Genomic DNA, 20,677 nt, shown 5'->3' with positions numbered 1-20,677 from the left:
ACCGACGCGCTGATTGGTCAGTGCTCTTAATGGCCGCTGCCGGGAAGCCATTATTGTACGTTTAGCCAATTACCGCGTAGCCTCTCTCCCTATGAAGTGGGGGGGGGGGGTGTTATTCTACCAAAAATCTAGTAAACCTACTTGCTAATTCTGTACTCCTAATAACTCTGACGATTTTTCGAGCGTTTAATCGGACGGACGGCGCCATTTCTTCGATGTTACCTACTTCTTCCTCCTGTCGTAATTTACTTTCCTAATAATTTTAATGAATTTTCGAAGCTTCGAAAGGCACATGCAACACGTTCTAATAAAGGAACTTTTTCATTTGATATTTAATACTACATTTAAAAAAACGTTTAACGTATTAATTTTTTAAAATTAGTAATATGAAATTATCCTTTGTCCTCTTTAATTTTGTTATTTTATTTATATAAAGAAATTTGGAATTGTGTAAAATCAGGATTGAAGTTAATATTTTTTTAATCTAAATTAAATTGAAGTTAATGACCTATATAAAACAAATTTATTAAAATTAATTTAAACCGCAAACCCATATGTAGAACAGAACAATACATTTCATAAAATTATATTGTTAAAATTTAAAATCTTTCGCCTTACTAAACTGATAAGTATAAAACATGTTAAATTGAACTGTGGAGTATACCGCTCCTGAGTTTTTCGATCTATGGCCGAACATTGATCAGCTGTGTAGAATATATAGATAACTTTAGATCAGGGAATGAAATATCACAGGTGATATGGAGTTGGAATCTAATGAAAACACAAGTGACGATAAGATTGTGATGTAATGAGTGCTGCGAGTAATCTCAGGCATCGTTGAAACGACACCTGAGACTCCAAACGACGCAAATGTCTTAGAGCTATGGGTTGAATGGCACAAAATAAATATACATAAATCATAGATAGACGAAAATACATTGGCACGTGTGATACGATAGGTTATATAATGTAATCGAGATTTATACTGTGATCTTTCCGCAATACCTGGACGCAAAACGCTTTCTTTTAATCGTTAATTGAAGAAATAGGAGAATAGGTATTTGCATTTAGATACAGATTTATATATATTAAAATTACACAGCGTAGTAATACAAAATATCTGAATAAATTATATGTAGATAATGGAAATTATTTAATAGATTTAAGTATGAATATGAATTGGATGAATATTAATATATTTTACAATGTGATGCAATTCTGAATATATAAATTATCTGGTATAAATGTAAAGATTGAAAATGAGTATTTTGGATATCGAAAACCCCTTTCCTCTTTTTTTTTTACAAACAAAAAAAAAAGAGAAAAGGTGCACTATAAAAGAAGTTTCAGCTAAAAAAATTATTAATAGTTCATCTTTACTTTCAGGTCAGAGAAGCTTAGTTCAATATGCAATACCTAAATCCATATGTGATACCCATGAGTATCGTTGGATGGAGATAAAGTACATCTAGCATTAGAACAATTGAATACCTTTCCTCTTTGCTGTATCTATTGTTCCTAATAATTGTACTAATATGAGTAACATTACCTCGGGAAAGATTCCGTTGCATTCAGTCCTGAGACTTAACAATAATGACATTAAAGAATTTATTTGTGGTTGGGGCGCTGCTGTCATCAATGTTACCATCACTTTTCCAATTAATAAAATTATATTCAGACAGGTATGTTTGCGTAGAGTGTAAATCTAACTATACACTTACAATCTGAGTCTTTGGTGCAAAAGTTTTATTCTCAAATTTTTATTTTTATTAAATAAAGGTTTTTAGTTAAAACCTATTTGATAACATAATAGAGATGTCAAAAAATAACCCTAAATTTTTCCAGATTTTTTGAAAGCCTAGAACAATAAGAAAAACTTGGGTTGAATAAAATAGACTCAGATTGTAGATGAAGAGTTAATAAATTTCGCTATAATATTCAAATGTAAATGTTACTTTTGTTATAACATAGATTTTGGAAGGAATGCCTATGAGTGCTGCAGTCGGACAGCTATCACGAGAGGGAATTCGCTTGCTGTATCGTGGAATTTTGCCACCTCTATGCCAAAAGACTCTGTCTCTCAGTTTGATGTTCAGCTTATACGAAGGATGCAGGTATAGAATCTGTTTGCTAACCAATAACGATGTGCTGGCCAAAATACTGTCGGCGAATATAGCTGGTACAATGGAGGCTCTCCTCATGCCGCTCGAGAGAGTACAAACACTGCTACAGGATTGGCGATATCACAACAAGTTCAAGAATACGCCCCACGCGTTCAGGTATCTGCTGACGAATCATGGGGTGACCGAATGTTATCGCGGCATGACTCCGATTATATTCAGAAATGGATTGTCCAATCTGATGTTCTTCACACTGCGAGATCAATCAAAGGTACTGATGGGCAAGCAAGACTCTCTGCTGACGAACTTTGTCAGCGGCGCCGTAATCGGCGGTTTTACTAGCACGGTGTTCTACCCGATGAACGTGATTAAGATACACATGCAGTCGAAGATAGGCGGCGACTTTGAAAAATTCCTGACTGTAACTCGTGAGGTGTACATCTCTAGGAATCGAAGCTTAACTTCTTTTTACAAGGGCGTGCAATTGAACTGTATGAGATCTTTCATTAGCTGGGGTGTGATCAATGCGTCATATGATTTCTTGAAGAATTTAATTTTCTAGATTGTTTAACCCTCTGTATATACAATGGTGCTATTCGTATCTTGCATATTTGTTTTATTTGAATTATTAATACTGTAGTAATAACATTTTATATATAATTTTTTTATGGACAACCTTACAAATAATTTCTAGAGATATTAAAGTATATGTAAAAAACATTGAAAAATTTTTTTATACTTGTAAAAGTAATATAAATTAACTCGAATATAATCCAACATATGTAGAAAAAATTCTAACAAAAACGTATGTACAGAGGGTTGATAAGAGAACAAAATTTTTTTATTTAGATTTACTTACAGGAGATACCTTTCACACTTTGCTGTATGCATTAAGTTTTTAGGTGATAATAGGAAATTATACTTTTTTTTTAAAGAAACTTGAATGTGTTGCAGTCATACATTCTTCCTATTACAAATATGCAGGAATACACAAGAAGAAAAGTATATTGTGCATACAAGGAAACTTCGTGTAACATTTCAATATTTGAAATCGTATCAACTGTGACTGACTTGTTCTTTTTTTTATGAACAAGATTAATCAAAGATGAATCTTGAAGAACATATGAAGCTTTGTTTATATGTAAAAGTAGTATGATTTATAGATATAGATAGGTGTAATTAATTGTTATGAAGATTTTTGATAATCTGATTCTCTGCCTTTATGAATACGCTTAGAAGTTTTATGCGCATCAACGCATAAATGCTTCAAACAATGTGTAATTAATGAAGCAGAGAAAAATTTTTAATGTATAAATTTAGATAGACAGTTTGCCTTTAATCAGAGGCAAAATGCTATCATGGTTTTAGTTATTTATGCTTATTCCATACATTGTATAATTAGATTATACTTTTTGGAAGATTTTTAAATTTCAGAATATCTAAAAACATGTTTGTGATGAAATGGCATGATTTATAACAGTATGTGATACAACATCGAGTCACAAAATATATTTGGAATGATTAAAAGATAGATAAAAATATTTGATATTATCATAAACTATTTACATATGTGATATTACATTATTATGTATGTAAAAATGTTGTCGAAGTTTTCTCTCGTGAAATAATACAGAGAAGTTAAACAAATATATGTATATAATGAGATACATACAGTTCATTATTTAAATACAATGCTATTTTTTTATACGGCATTAATTTTGTATGATATATATATAGCAACAATATTTTTATTTTGAAATATATGTGGAAGTTTGGATGTACGTACAATTCAATCGATGAGACACAATAGGTCATGCGATTAATTGTATCATTTAATAAATCAATTTACACGCGAAATAGAAGCTATGTTGAATTTATTTGTTGAATGACCACATTGTATACAAAATATGAACAAATATCAAATTAATGTTGAAGATAATATAATTTTGGTATAGTGTTGTATTCTATTGTATCGAGTGTTCTGTAAATTCAGCGTGGAGCATTATTGACTAGATAATTGTCTTGACTGAATAATACTGGAGAAGGGAATAATAGAGACATGTTGAGTAGATTACGCCCAGGCTTTCGTTAAAAGATTAAAAGAATTTTTCCCAGTGATGCTGGACCCAGGGATGCTGATGTGGGACATTACAATTTGCTATGTTTTTAAAATTCCTGCATAATACTGTTGGGATTTTGATCAGGGCTTGATGTAGACTTGACTCGATCCTATTAGAGAGAATTGGGACCTAGAATTGGGATGATATTTGTAGTTAATCTTGTGCTTTTTTAAAATCATATTAAAGATTAATACAATTTTGAGCTACATTTATAATTGTATTGGATTACATTGGATAACATTTTAATCTAAAACCAGACTCATAGTCTTAAAGATTGAATTTTGTGAACGATTATTAATCTTTTTCTCATCTCTCCAAATTACTTGAATCAATTCACTACGATTAACTTAATCAATGATTGATCCAATTAGCAGAATTGCTTATAGCAAATTTTCTAATTATATAATTATCATCTCCAATCTAATTTAATCTTACCATTCTTGGTACGTATTAAACAGATGTTACACTAATTCTATTCATATTCCTGGTGAGAAAATTGACAGAATTTCATATATAACTTTTCAGAATTTTTGTACAATTTTGTAACTATTTAGAAAATTTCTCAGATTTTTTTAAACGAATTGAAACCATTTTTCAGAAACGTGTTAAGAAAGTCTACATCCTTTTCGAAAGATTCTTCATATATATGAATTTTGAAATATCTTTAAAATTTTTCATTTTTCTAATTTCTGTTACAATCTTAAAATTCTATAATCTTATAAAATCTCTCACGAAAAGTTCTTTCTTTAAAATCTCTCTGGAAAAGTTTAAGGTATTTTTTAGAAACGACAGGATAAGAAAGCTTATGTTAGAGTGCTTCACAATTTCACACATATAAGAACAATTCTCAGAAAAGACGTAGACTTTCTCAATGTTTTTGAAGTGTTCCGATTCGTATAAAAATTTTGAGCAAAATTTTTGCAGCAGGGTTTAACAAAATGAAAAATTAAACGTCAATCAAGTTAATCGAAGTTCGATCAAAGTCCACCAGACCAAATTTGATTTCTATCTAGAATCAAGGGCTGCACGAGTTTCGCCCCGAGGTGCGTTAAATCGGAGCATTGCAGAGGGACGTATAATAGAAACGTGTTCGCAATTAAAAACTGAGTTATCTCGTGAAATCAAATTGTCCCGAAATATCCTTCCGTCGCGCGCGCGGTCGGGATTCGTGGGGAGAGCCGGCAGGAGCGGCGGGAGGAGGATCGTGGCGACGACGGAGGGGCGGAGAGGGAGTCGCGCCGGCGACGGCGGCGACGTGCTGATCTCCCTTGCGTGATCCGCGCCTGAGCGGGTGCCGCTTATGCGCGGTGCCCCGCGTAAATCGATGCGCGCCGCGGCTTTCGGCCAGCCAGCCAGCCAGCCAGTCTGTGCGAATGCGATACTTGTGTGCGCCGGTTGCTCCGCATCCGTACGCGTCCGCTCCGCTGGCTGTGCCCCGCTGCGCTCGTCCGGAGAATCGTCTCGTCCTGCCTCGCTTCGCACCTTCCCAGGCTTTTTCTCTGAGCATCGTATACGTCAGCCGCTTTTATTAGGTAGGGCTGTGTATTGCCGGAAGGGCAGAGCCAACCATCTCTCGTCTCTCGCCGTCGCCGTGTCTTGCACTGGGGGATCAGTTGATTCCGTTCGCATCGTCGTCGAGGCAACGAATCGCTCTGCTCGCTCGCCTCGAGTCGTTCAGTCGAGGGGCTCTTGAAACCGGTGGAGTTTCTCGATCCCGGTGAGTTCAGTCGGATAGGCGAGAAACGACTCGAGCGACGATCGAGCACCGGCACGCACGAGTCAGGTTTCTCGAGGAAGGAGGTGAGAGAGAGAAAGGTGAAAAGCTGCAGCTCGAAAAACGAGATTCCTTCGGAGCTTGTTCTCGCGTATCCGCAACGAATTCGGAATATTCGGATTCCCAGTTCTCTCGGGTTCTCAGCGAGCTCGATGCCGTGGGTCCGCGAAGAATCGTAGCGTCTTCGCGAGCAGGACGCACGGCGTCGTGGCCTGAACTCCGCTGAATCTCCGCGCGGGGGAGACCGCTCTAATCTCGAGAAATCGGCACGCGACGTGAGAAGAAAATAACCTGCGCGACGAGAGAGACTGGGGAAACGCACCGGTCTCAAACTCCCTGAACTTCTGACGACTTTCCGTCAGACAAAAATGTCTAACTTCGCGCGGTTGTTTCTTGTGCAGGAAGAGAAAGAGAGAGAGAGTGAGTGTGTGTGTGCATCATGAAGGGCCGTCGTCGTCGCCGTCGCGAAGAAGTTCGCCGCTAGGAAGTGACGCGGTGCGGTGCTCGCCAATGTCGCCAGCGGTGGCCGCCCTCGTCGTCAGGGCCAACAGCAGCAGCAGCAGCAGCAGCGAAGGAAAGGATCCTTGAAGATACCCCAGGGTGCCGTCACCTCTCACTGATCGCGCACAAGAATAATGAGAATCAACGCGACGAAGATGAGCACTCCGATCGAGGAGAAGATTGACCAGAAGTTGAAGGTATACACGATTGCCTTGAGTGGGTCGGGAAAGCCAGGATTAAGGCCGCTATATCCTTTATCCATCTCCCATTCTCGCAATCTTATCTTTCTCCGTCTACCTATAATGTCATTGTCCGCCGATCTTCGGTGATCAATAATACATCCGCACTCGTACTTAGCCGCTTGCATGCTTGGGATGCAGCACGCGTACTTAATCCCGATCGAGGAAACGTCTCGGGAAAGTGTCGTTCGTTATATGACGCAGATGTGTCGGATATTCCTTGATGCCTCCCGAGGTGTATTCGACGTATCGAACACTTCGTGTGTCGTGCGAAATGAATGGAGGAATTAACTTGGTGATTACACCCCTCCTCCCCTCCCCTCCCCTCCCCGAAGGATCGGGTCGAGATCCCTTGATCGATAGCTCTTGCATCCAGCAGGAACCAAATTGTGTCTGTCTAATTTCTATTTTCGCTTGTCATCGCTGAGGATGGCTAGAGGCAGAATCGAAACGTTTGACCATTTAATTATACTTAATTAAAAATTTTTAATTAAAGATTTATATCTTTGCGCATTAATTACCGCGCTGAACTCTCACGATTGATACTTATTTTTTAATTTGCTACATTTACATTATCGACAGTTCGTTGACAATTACTTTTTCATACTTTTATTTTCTCTTGTCATCGCTGATGGTTCGAAGCAGAGTCGCTCGCAACGTCCAATCGTTTAATTATATGTATTAATTTTATTTTCAATTTAAGAATTATACTTTTAATTTGACGAACTCCCATTATCATTTAATTTTTAATTTGTTACATTCATATTATCGAATATCCACAGTAAATTATTTTTTTTATTTCTATTTTCTCTTCTGTGTCTTTGGCTCGAAGCAGAGTCGCTCGAAATGTTCGTTTAATTATATATTACTTTTATTTTTAATTAAACAGTTATATTTTTGAACTCTTATTTGCCACTTATTTTTTCATTTGTTACATTTACATTATTGTTCTAAATAATGATCTTTTTATTTCTCTCATTTTATTTGTTCGTTATTAAAACGCTAAAAGAGAGAGGCCAGCTTAATTTATACATCCAAAATGGAGCAAAAGGACAAGAGAGGGAAAGAAATTTACTCTTAAAAACAAAAATAACTCGACGTTATTCTTTTAACATTAGTCGATTTTCTTAATTATTGATCTTGGTGACATAGTTATTAATTTTTACTATCTTCACGTTACGTTTGAACGAAATAGAATTTGCACTAGTTGCATTAGAAGTGAACACTTTTATCTCGCTCGCTTCTGCCTCGCATCATGCATTTTCAGTTTCGTTTATCCACGTTTTCATTCAACGTTAATGTCCATCGCGGTCACGGCGGCATTTGCAGCTAGATGTGACACGCGAGTAGTACGAGGGCCTCAGTGTTTTTTGTATGATAAAAGCGGACGAGAGGTCAAAAGAGCTGTGTATGCGACCGTGGTGCAATTTAGTTGGGTCGCGTTGCACGTAATTCGCGACCGGTCTCATTATCACCATCCTCCCTCTGCGCAGATACACGTATACATACTGATGAAGCAATACCATTGGAATTTTCCATAATTAGGAGCACACATTTAGACCCGTCAATCGTTTGCGCGGAGATAATTTGAACATTGAGGAAAGAGAGAGAGAGAGAGGAGAGACCATTTAATTTAAGCGTCTAAAGTGGAGCAAAAAAACAGATAGAAATTAACTTTTAAAAGTAAATTTTTCATTTTATGTAGGTAAATCTCGTTCTACACGGAGATGATTTTCTCTTAGAATTTATTCTCAAAATTATGATAATCATATACAACATATGGACTTTGGAGGTTTTACTATTATTTTTAGAAGTCGATCTTATTTAAAATAACATTATTTAAAATATGTATTTAAAATAAAGTAAAGTAATTAAAGTAAAATAGTTTAGTATTAACTACTTTAAATAACTTCTTAGGACTTATTTTTTATTTTACATTTTAAATAAGTTTCTGGATTTTAATTTATATTTTTTATTTGAAATAAGATGTATCAGCTATTTTACTGATCCCTGATCATTTTACTAAAATTTAACTAATTTTTTTTTTAATTTTACTGAAAGCATAGTGAAATTCTTCCATGTCTACTATGATTTTGAAAATAAAATTCTCACTTTTCTAAGAGAAAATTCCTCATGTACGTATACATAAAGCGACTGTTTTCTGTAATCCGAAACACAAACGGATGAATGGATTTTAACATTTCATCATGTTTTTAGAAGTTAATCGGATAAGAGGACGCGACCACGCACCGAACTGAGAGTTAAACGCTTTGGACTTTTGGAGTTTTACGGACCAGCACTCGTCGTCGGTTGTCACCTCTCGCAATAGTTCCCATCGCGCCAATCGTTACGAGGTCATCCCGATGAAATTCTCTGCGCTACAGGTGCATGAAATGTTTTCCGATCGCACGACATTAACGTCATTAATTTTCCGTGAACGACGGTTTGCCGATAGCCGGAAAATAGAGAAGAGTTTCGCCACTTCTACGATCGTTTCTACCACGGAATCAATCGTGGCTTCACTAATTTCCTTCTAAATTGTAGCAGCTACTATATAGATGTAACGATGAACTATAGGATCGATATTGGATAGAATCGATTCACAGGCCGTTCCCGTAAATGCTGGTTAAAGATAACTGAAGTTTAAGCGACTCTAACGTCCTCCTTTCTAAATGTATAACTGAAGAGAGAGAGAGAGAGAGAGAGAGAGAGAGAGAGAGAGAGAGAGTCGAGAGAAATGGTTAAATCTTTGCAAACTTTAACGAACGCTCGTATACGGGAACAGCCCCTATGCGCTCGAAATTGGCTCTTCGGACGCTTTAATACCTGCGCCTGGTTTTATGGCCCGGAAAACCTGGCGAATAGCGTTTAATTGATGTCTTCGCAGAAACGAGCCTTATCATTCGCCCTGATAAATGCTCCCGCATACCTCAAATTGGCAGTTCGGTGTCTGTGCCGTTCGACACAACTCCGTGGGAAGAGATCGATATCCCCCGTACGAACCGCGATACGAGCAATGTTTAATTACTTTTGCGTTAATAACGAGTAACATCCTGTATCACATTTCTGCGTTATAAATTGGTACGTTCAATGATACTACGGCACAGAGTTCGTTTTTATCTCTTCGTAAACGTTTTTGTCACCCGGGTAGCTTTACGCGATAGCGATAATAAGTTTGTCGCAAAGTGCTTATTCTGTAACGAATGCTTTGCGGATGGTTCGTTTTACACTGGGTGAGAAGGATACAAACGCGGTACGTTTATGAACGTCGATTATTTTTGCGTTGTACTTTTCGATTATTGATTACTGTAGAGAAAAACCTGTCATAACGAAAGAGAAATGCAAAAGTCAATATTCTGCGTGATGTGAACCTATAGGAAATTGTAATGTCGAATGGAAAACGCGTAGCTTCTATCGAGATCGGAGCTAAATTTTTCTTTGCCGTTAATTTTTGCGCAAAATTTAAAATTAATGCACGCAATAACGAGCGGCATACAACTCGCATTGAGAAGAAAATTATTGCAATAAGATTTAAAAGAAAGCATTGACAATGGTATTCGACTATTATTTTATGTGTGCGTTTAAAATGTATACGAGTTCGTAAAACTAACGAGTGCTAAAAATGCGAGATATATTTACAAAAGTTTTGAATGCTTTGAAAATACGAGTTATATAACTCGCATATACAACTTTATATGCAGAGTTTGTATTAGAGTTTATATTAAAATGCATTTCGTGAATTTCACGAAAATTTATATCAACTCGGCAAAATGTCACCGACTCGTTTTTGCATATTTTGAAGGAGCCTTCACCATTTCGATAATAACTAATTAGCGTCGAATTAATTGGAACGGACAAATTGTTAACGTTGATAAATGACAAATTGCCGGGTACGAGTGCGCTTACCAAAAATATGACGTGTAATTGTGTTAAAATAGGATTTCTCCCATTTTGTCGATTTAACGATTCGAAAATCTCTCCCGATTTATCGCGGCCACGTTTCCGATTGTCACTTAATATACATGTCGAATCGACAAATTTAGCGTCTCTTCGGGACGAAACCAATTCGGTGCAGTTTTCTTTGACACTAGCGAAATCGATCCGTTCGCCGTAACACAAAAGCACTGGATTTAGTCTGTTTTTTTTTGCGGATACCTTCGAAATCAGTTTTTCATATGCATGGCATATCAAATTCCCGTAAAATGAATTTGCGTAAAACGAACCGCCCCGGTATATTATATTTTGTTCAATTTTATCCAATTTTTATCTAAAATGCAACGTTGATTAATGCATAACGATTATTCCGCTTTTAATGTAAAAAAAAAAGAAATTGGCAATTTCCACGACGAGGCTATCTCTCCGTCGACCCTCTCCTCGCTGGGAGAGACTTCGATTCCATTGATCAAAGAACTTATAAATGAAAAATAGTTCATTGAGATCCCGTCGAGTTACTACCGCGAACGCTAGCTTCCTTAATCATTCAGTTATTTTTCCTTCCATCACTTATAACTGTCATCGTCGGAGAAAAGAGCACGACCGGAATTGAATCGCGCAGGCGAATAATTTAGAGTGCCTTCTTTTGAAGGAGAAAAGAAAAGAATCGATTAATTAAATAAAAGATACAACGAGTCGTCGTTACGCGGAAGAAATTCTAGTGGATATTTGCAAATCGCGAGCGCGGTTACTCTTGCGATCCGCATGACAAATTGACAAATATGAATTAATTTAAAGCGATCTATTGCGGTCTTGTGGGTTAACTAGTATGGGGGAGGATGAGGAGGTGAACCGTGTCGGTCCAGCGGGCAACGAACGAGAAATAACATAATAACGATAACACCATTTGGAATAATTAGGGATGATCGTTGCCCGATAAATGCGGATATTCAATTAAGAATCTATCGAAATACTTTCTCATGCATAAATGCATGCTCTCATATGCTGTACAATGACTTGGCACGGTTTAATCAATCAATATTGCCGCGGGGCTCATTAGTTGTCGTTATCAGAGTAACGGCAACGTCTCTCCCTTTAATCTTCGAGTTACTTCCGCACCGAGTGCATCGCTTCTACGAACTCTAAAATAACTTTTATTCTTTCTCTTTGCAATCCCGTGGGTCTTGCTTTTCCTACTTCAATTTCCTGCTGCAAATGCAAACTGCTTTTTGTGCTGAGTTAAAATACGGAAGATGATATTGTAGTTATTATATTACTTTTAGATATAAAAATCACGACAATATGGGATATCTTTAACGTTGTACCGAGAATCGACATACAGTCTTTGTAAAGTAAATTGAATTTTGAGACATTTTAATATTTAATACTTGTAATAAACTATATATATATATATATATATATATATATATATATATATATATATATATATATATATATATAAGTTATGTAAATGAACATTATATTTTTATTTAATTACATTTTTAGTTTACTTATTTTATTGAACATTAAAAATTAAATTATTTTTAAAAGTAATGACATTTTCATTAAAGCACATTTCTATTTTTATTGAAATAATGTTTAGGTAAAAAATTGTCTCCAAATTTTTTGCATTATTTTGAAATCAGGGTTTACTACCGGAGATAAAAGATCGAAAAAATCTGGAATTTTTAGAAAATATCTTTTCCTTGAAAATCATGAATTTTATTGATACTCGAGGAAATGTTTGAAATTTTATTTTTAAATTTTTATTTGATCTCTGACAAAATTGCTTCTTCAATTCATTTTTTTTGACAATGCAAAATGTCGATAATCGATTAGCAATAAATGTCATACAATATTCATAGTACATATACATTCTCGTATAACTTGTGTTTATAAAAAAATCAGTGACAAAAAATAGAGAACATTACATCATTTTAAATTGATGTTGTGTGTTTAATCATGTTTCGAATTCTGTATTTACGGTTACCTCAGATTATTAGAAATCAGGATTAATGTTTTAAATGTTTTAAAAACATAATATGTGTTTTAGACATTTAGACATTTAGACGTATAAAACATAATTTTAAAACATATTATGTATTTATAATATGTTTAAAACAAGACTTTTACCAATTTTGTTGAAAGTTTGAAATTCGAATAAAATGGAATTATTAATCAAATTTAATTAAAATTTCTAGAAAATCCGGGAAATTCTCATAGAATTTTTTTACAACATTTAAGTAAATGCTCTGTAAATGCAATAAAAAATGTATTGTTTTTTCATTATTTTGAAAATAGATGTAATTATGTTATACATTCTTAACAAATTGTAGTAGGTTAAGCAAATGTGTTCATTGAACGGCGAAGAAATTAATTTAATGATTGCTCACAATTTGATAAAGCTGCTGTATATCTTCGATCTTCGGTTTAGATATAAGCGCATTATTCTTTCTCAAACATTTCGAGCGAATAAAATAGCAATTTTATGGCGAATAAAATATCAATTTTATAGTTATTGTCAATTTAATCTTATTATCGGTAGGTGCGGACGGGGATGGTTACAGTTAGCGATGGGAAAAGCAAACCCGTGCCGATGCGTTTGCACTTATCTATGGAGGTATTGAAGCTTCAACGGGAGGATCTCGAGGTAGAGTGCCTTTCGATAATCGTATTATCTTCTATTTCCCGAATGAATGATGTTCAATCGTCTCGTCGGTACGGCTTGCTTTATCGATCACCGGACGTTATGAAACGTGTCAAAGACAAGAATACATTTTAGCAGGCAGCGAATCACAATAAGCCACCTTTGGACGCTAAGGAGCGTATGGTGCAAATCACCAGGCAGAAGGTCGGTGGTTTGGGGCTAAGTATAAAGGGCGGAGCGGAACATAAGCTTCCAGTACTCATATCGAGGATCTATAAGGGTCAGGCCGCCGATCAGTGCGGCCAGCTCTTTGTAGGAGACGCAATTATTAAAGGTATTATCGACAAGTAATTTTCACGTTAACACCTACAAATTGCTATCAAATTTATCACCAATACGAAATACAGCATTCTATATTACTTTTAGATACAAATCTGTATATTATTTTTAGATAAAAATTTTTTAGATATTGTTTTTGTATATTTTTTGATATTATTTCTTTTCTTTATATATTACTTAGTGTTCTTTTGAAATTCAGATGATAAAATATTTAATAAGATAAGCGAAAGATTTGTTATTGTATCACATTTAGCTTCCCATATTTAACTCTACTTAAATTATTTCAATCTGAAATCATATCATCTATTAATGTTTGTTTTTTATTATTTGCACCGATTGCAGAGTTACGCGACAGTTGACAGTTTCGCGATAGTTGACCGACACTATGTACAATTAATGAGTATCGATTTCCACTCCTGCTACTACCAATACCTGCTTTTATACGAAAACTCAATTTTTTTATTCCGCATAATAATTAAGACAATCAAGGATCTACCGTGTATTTTGTTTTTGTGACAGTGCTGAGAATTTATTAGATTACGTAATTCGTATTTTTCGAATTCTTTAGTGAACGGCGAGTATATTACGGCTTGCAACCATGACGACGCTGTCAATATTTTGAGGAATGCTGGTGATATAGTAGTTCTAACGGTCAAACATTATCGAGCGGCCAAGCCATTTCTTCAGAAAAACGGTAATTACAATATCATACATTGTCATAAAAAAAAAACATGATAATGAAGGTATATATGTAATGTGCATTGATATTCTTTTACCTATAGAAAAGGAAGAAAAACTGGATAATGTTGCCAATGGTACGGCGGAAGATGGATGGATATCACCTAACAGACAAAGTGGTAGTCCCAGATGCAGTCATAGTCGCCAAAGTTCCAATGCATCTTCCAGTTCGATGCAGTATAAGAGATGGGTAGACGTAATTACAGGTAGCTATACGTCTTTACTCAGGAGTATAAATATCTAAAATCAAATCCCTCTTATATAGGTTTCTATATCCCCCATTTAGCGTTATATGCCTAAAACTTTGTGCTTTACTTTATACATAAGATATTTTAATATAAATATAAAGATTGCCGCATAATCAATTTTAAGATCAAGAATATAAAACAGCCAATTTAAATGCAGAATATAAAAGTAAGGAAGTACTGTTTTATGGCACATAATAATTAGTACGTTACCTTTCAGTCCCGTTAATGATGGCATACGTGACGAGATATATATTCGGAACCGACAAGCTAAGGAGAAACGCGTTCGAAGTGAGAGGACTTAATGGGGCACGTACAGGAGTGATACATTGCGACGATAGTGCTATTCTCAGTCAATGGTTAAAATATATAACTGATAATATTACAGGATTGACGCATTTGCAGGTAATATAAATAATATGCCAGTAATATTGTCTTGTCTGAGTGTATAATATTCTGAATTCTTTTAATAATTAATTATTTTGATGACGAACTTAAATTGATTTTAGATGAAATTGTACAATCGTAATTTTGGAGTTGGCGAGCGTATAGAATACATGGGCTGGGTGAACGAGGCGGTGAGCAATAGTAATCAACCGTGGCAGAGTTATAGACCGAGATTCTTGGCTTTGAAAGGACCGGATTTATTATTATTCGAGACACCTCCTGTATGTGTCAGTTTCGTGTGCTTATATTTTATTTATCTTGGATTTTTAAAGTCGATTTATTCCATTTGTTATGAGGATTAAGTTAAATTGAATTGCTCTTATTACTGTTTTCAGTGCAACATAGGCGACTGGTCACGCTGCGCGTTGACTTTTAAGGTGTACCAGACGATGTTCCGCGTGATGCGCGAATCGGAGAATGTGGATGAGCGGCAGCATTGCTTCCTGGCGCAGAGTCCAGGAAAACCGCCGCGTTATTTGAGTGTCGAAACCAGGCAGGAGCTTTTGAGGGTCGAGGCAGCGTGGCACACCGCCATATGTTCGGCTGTTACATATTTAAAGGTTTGTGGCGCGCTTGTATTTCTGCAAAGCATTTTTGATGTTCTTTTATTCTTTTCTCACATCTTCTCTTTTTCTTTGCAGAGTAAAACCTTTCCAGTAACTTTCAACAGCAGAAGCGCGGGTCTAACGTTAGAGTGGACTCAAGGATTTACGTTGTCGTATGAAGGAATCGGCGAGATCGCGTGGCGTTACAAATTTTCTCAATTGAGAGGGTCCAGCGATGACGGTAAAAGTAGGCTTAAATTGCACTTCCAAGAGCCGGACAGTATCGCTATCGAAACAAAGGTAAGCACAAATTCTTTAATGAATCTGAAAGATTTATTGCAACACAGACGTCCAATTCAAGATTTCTTTTTTCAAGTATAATTAAATAATTTTTAATTGAGAGATTGGTTTTTTTAAATTAAGAAAAATAAATAAATTAGAGATTAGTGTTGCATTCAGTCTTTTAATCTTTGATTTTTTTTATACGAATAGAAAGATATGTACTTACGTTTTGCATACGTTTCGACAGGAATTGGAGTGTTCCCAGTTGCAAAACTTGTTGTTCTGTATGCATGCGTTTCTTACCGCGAAGGTAGCTGCGGTAGATCCTACGTTTTTAACGTCGACCACTCCGTAAAGAGATGTAATATAAATATAATAACATTATATTGCCGACGAATCACCAAGTGGATCACTTTTGTGTTCTGTTATCGTTATACGGATTAGACTGAGCGCGTGCGCTAAAAAGATGCTGGAAGAAATCAAGAAAAGAACGAGGAAGAGGAAGCGATGGAAACTAGTCAATATATCCAAAAGGTATTTTTATCATTTACATATAAAAATCACCCAGCGGTACTATATATTCTACTCATCCTACCAAAAGCCAATTTCACTAATATATATGTATACATATATATACATGAATCTAACGGCTATTATTATATTGTACGCGAATCTAGATAAGAATTCTCGTGAGTTTCTAGGAGCGGCAGTATGCATTTACGAATGATTGCTCGATTATACGATGCGATTACGTCTGCTTTTGCTATACGTATTTATTCCTTTTTGAATTTTTTAAGAAACACTTTAATGCGATATATGATTATATGAAGATTGAATGAAAAGTAATGAGCATGACTTGTGACTGGAAGAGAGTATTTTAATAACGAATAACGGTTTCACAAAACTTATACGTTGTTGGCAAAAGTATATTCAGTTATCTGACGACTAGATTGAGAAATGAGTACAAAAAACTTAAACGGCAGATTCTACAGATTATTTCTGTATTTTATTCATTACAATATTTCTATTCAATTATGAGTACTTATATGTTATTTTTATGTTGAACATTTATTCTATCGATAAAAATTCTTCTTTGCATAGTAAATCGCGAACGACCTCAAAATAAATTAAACCCAGATCAGAATTAATCTATAATTGTCAACGAGCGGTTTATTGTTGTCACCACAAAAGAAAAGAAGTCAATCAATATACTTGAAAAACACGATAAATTATGCTGAAAGCATTACTTTTTATACAATCTTTGTATACGTAATCTGCTTTTAAGGATGTATTTTAATATATCTTATTATCTATATTATATCTTATTAATAGAGTTTTTTAGATATCTCGGTTGCGCTTTTATATATCATATATCTGAAATATCAAGATGATAATTAATTTATGTTCTATGTATAGGAATCAACGCATGTGGGTTCATGATTTTTAAGTTACAATAATAGCGAATTATTTTCTTAGTTATAACAAATTGTTTATAGATTTATATATTGTATTGCGTACCATACATATATATATCAGGTGCCTTAAAAACCATGAACAAGAAGTAGCTAAATTAAAGGAGGCATCAATTTCCGTTTCTCGACGATGAGAATCGTATTACATGTATTCATATATTTAGAGTATTTATAAAAGACCCGAGAGTTGTTGTATTTCAATAGAGAAATTCTAATTTCCAATTTTAAAGAGATGCTTTAAAGAGTATAATTGAATTGAAGAAAACACAATATTGATTCGTCCATCCGACCTAACGTCAAAGTAATAATTGCTATACAGCAATAAGGTAAACTACAATTAGACGGCTCACATGTCGGATATTGAAATAATTTATTTATTGACACAGTATTATCGATGGGGGCAATAAGTTCTACGAATTAAGCGTGGGTACCATCAGTATCGAGCTACGGTTACTGAAACATTTGTAACTGTCGATTGTACTTATCTGTACCAGACGCAACAGCTATGTTCTACTAAATCGTTATTAAAAGTTTAATGTACGATTCACGAAAATTCATATATATGGATAATTATAATTGCGAGAGAATGTTGTATGTGTGGAAAGCTTCTTTGATACATAATGGATATATGAATGTCACGTTTCGACAGCTCGAAAGATCTATAGTGTCTTTAAATATATCAATTATCTCTTTCCAATCACTAGCTATAGCGATATAGACTTAACACTGTATATTCTGTGACTATATCGTATATTGGTTCGCAATTACATTTAAAGCAATAAATCTGTAATGAACGAATCTGTAACGAACAATTAGAGAGAAATAATAAGAGAGTAGGCTATACATATATATATATAAATATATAAGAAAGCTCTATAATTATAATACAAGAAAAAAAATCATTCTCTCAGTAGCAGATGCGAGAGTATTGCACGTTTTCCAATGTTTGCCTAATCATCCTTTAGTTTTTTAAATGTAAGATAAATGGCCACGTTGCGTTGCATGGAGATGATGTAAAATTAATTTTAAAGTTGAGGAGACGTTTTAATTTTCATCGCGTGTGTTTCCATAGTCTCCGGTTACTCGTAGAAAGTGCCTACAAAGTAACAGTAGAGAAAATGTGAAGAGATCCATGCTTCTGTTTTATCACAGCGTATTTAATGCGTCGAATGTACTTTTCTAGTCTACAAACCGTCAGGATCTTTTAATCTATGATCGAAGCATTTGCTTGTCGCTTGTCTCTCGATCACGAAGATCCAGAGCAATTCGGACGAAAAGAACCACCATTTCTCGATGAATCTGTTATCGAGATACGAACGTTAAAGAGTATACCTTTGCCTATACTTCTTTCTGAATGTTTTTTTTCCACGATCGATATAATATATTGTACTAATATAATAGGATTAAACGATATCCGATCTTAAATTTAAGCACAGAGTGATGCTGATGATTTAAGCTCTACTTTCTACGATTTAAAATCTTATTTATGATTTGTTACAAATTTTTATGTTTTGATATGAAGTAACTCTATGTACTAATTAAAGTTTAACGCTTAGATTTTTATGATCACGTTTGATTTTTAAAAAATTGGGAAATTTAATTTCTTAAAAATTTACTATTTAATGTGAAATAATTATTTTCTTTCCTCAGTAATCTATTATATACATTGTGCATTCTCTGCACTTAAAGTTGGGAGAATTATCAAGAACTGCACAATTATTCTATATAAGTAAGTTAATGATAAGGGAGAATGGAATGAAGCTGGAAAAGATCTGAAACGCAATCAGATCTAGATTATAGTCAAATATCGAAACTGCAGGTTGTTCTAAAACTAGCGAGTCTTTGAATCCCTAATATAATATATTGTATACTCTATTAACATGTCACGAACCGATTAAATTTTCCTTATATTTCTCAAGAGAGATTTCTTTTATTTGGAACAGATTGTGTAAGAGTAAACTTTTTATAAATGTTAATTTATGGATTTTTTTTTTTGTATCCATTTAATGGTACATTTTTCCTCCAAACTGTTCATCTATGCGATTCTCCGGATTCAGCTCATTCCATAAATTACACAAAATAGCTGTACACGCGTCGTACTCTGCCTACAAACTTAATTTATTTCTTTCGATGAGCGTTCGCGATTCCGAATTTTGCGTTTGTGTTCAGATTTGTTCGCCAGACTTCTCTTCTTTATTCGTGCGCATCTATACTAGATGGATGAGCGAATTCGCGGCGCCGGCTTAATATTAATATCAGAATCTTACATTTCGAAATATAGTTTATCTGTTATAATGTCTATATCCCCCATTGACAATATGTTTCAAAATATATCATTGTTAGAAGTTACAAATCTGCCGTGTTCTTTATCTCCCCCTACTTTTCCTCTAATTGCCTTTTACATATTGCATTACAATTTAAAAAGTAATTGAATTTTAATACAATTATTAACTGAAATAATTAAGTAATAATATTGAGATCTTTATTATATGTATGTTGTATTTATATAAAATGAATAACAATGTTAAATAAAATATAAAATAATGTTATAAAGAAGATTTGTTATCATGTTTCTTATTTAGAAAATTAATTTTATTAAAATTTTATTTATTTAAATAATAACTCGGCACAACGAGATATCATTTTTCTCTCATTTCATATTTCATACAAATTGATAGATAGAAATTAAACATTACTTTAAGGAAGGGATTTGAGTGCATCTCCTGAAAAATCATCTAAGTTATTCGGAGAACATATTACTACAGGAAGTTATCACGATTTAATATCGAGTCAAGATTCGCGCTTCTCAGAGGAGAATTCCTAGATGGATCTGAAGTAAGTTACAAGTTTGAAATTCCGTGGCTGCTCGACGTTCATGGTATCAGGAAACCACGATTCCGAAGAGGTTACGCGATAGAAAGTGGCGCAAAATATAAAAATTATTCTGCTTTTCTATATTCCAGACAGTAAAAAAATTTATTATAAATATTCTGAACATTTGTTTTGCAAAATACAAGCAATAAAGATTTCATAGAAATTTTTTATAAAGATTTTGGAATAATACAAAAATCATTATTACATTATATAAAAAATATTTTGAAAATGTATTGAAAAATATTTCTTATATATATATATATATATATATATATATATATGTATATTTTTTATTTATATTTATATATATTTATATACATAGAAATGTATATGAGACATAAATTCATATATATACATATATATGTATCAGAGAGGAACCTGAGAGCGGCCACGGCGGCCTT

General features: G+C 34.5%; 2 protein-coding genes across 6 annotated transcripts; both read left to right on the top strand.

Moving 5' to 3' along the window:
* Positions 1–703: 703 nt before the first annotated feature.
* LOC105200556 (mitochondrial nicotinamide adenine dinucleotide transporter SLC25A51) lies at positions 704–3,982 on the top strand. Its single transcript, XM_011168182.3, has 3 exons — positions 704–1,057; positions 1,387–1,682; positions 1,972–3,982. Exons 2-3 carry the CDS (start codon positions 1,536–1,538, stop codon positions 2,680–2,682), a joined length of 858 nt encoding a protein of 285 aa, XP_011166484.1. The 5' UTR covers positions 704–1,057; positions 1,387–1,535; the 3' UTR covers positions 2,683–3,982.
* A 979-nt stretch (positions 3,983–4,961) lies between these two features.
* LOC105200557 (gamma-1-syntrophin) lies at positions 4,962–19,755 on the top strand. Of its 5 annotated transcripts, none has more exons than XM_011168188.3 (11): positions 4,962–6,712; positions 8,972–9,138; positions 13,233–13,337; positions 13,470–13,668; positions 14,242–14,367; positions 14,456–14,617; positions 14,877–15,061; positions 15,166–15,330; positions 15,439–15,663; positions 15,745–15,948; positions 16,178–19,755. In XM_011168188.3, the coding sequence occupies exons 2-11, from the start codon at positions 9,118–9,120 to the stop codon at positions 16,283–16,285; spliced, it is 1,500 nt and encodes a 499-aa protein (XP_011166490.1). In that variant the 5' UTR covers positions 4,962–6,712; positions 8,972–9,117; the 3' UTR covers positions 16,286–19,755. The 5 variants fall into 5 exon arrangements, with proteins under 5 accessions (XP_011166490.1, XP_011166486.1, XP_039306160.1 ...); XM_011168184.3 differs by lacking the exon at positions 8,972–9,138 and having other exon boundaries at positions 4,964–5,772; positions 6,416–6,712; XM_039450226.1 differs by having other exon boundaries at positions 4,964–6,712; positions 13,473–13,668.
* The last annotated feature ends 922 nt before the right edge of the window (positions 19,756–20,677 follow it).

Source organism: Solenopsis invicta, chromosome 6 (genome assembly GCF_016802725.1).
Source record: "Solenopsis invicta isolate M01_SB chromosome 6, UNIL_Sinv_3.0, whole genome shotgun sequence".
Lineage (NCBI taxonomy): Eukaryota > Metazoa > Arthropoda > Insecta > Hymenoptera > Formicidae > Solenopsis > Solenopsis invicta.
The sequence above is the reverse complement of the archived record's forward strand: the minus strand, read 5'-3'. Positions and strand labels throughout refer to the sequence as shown.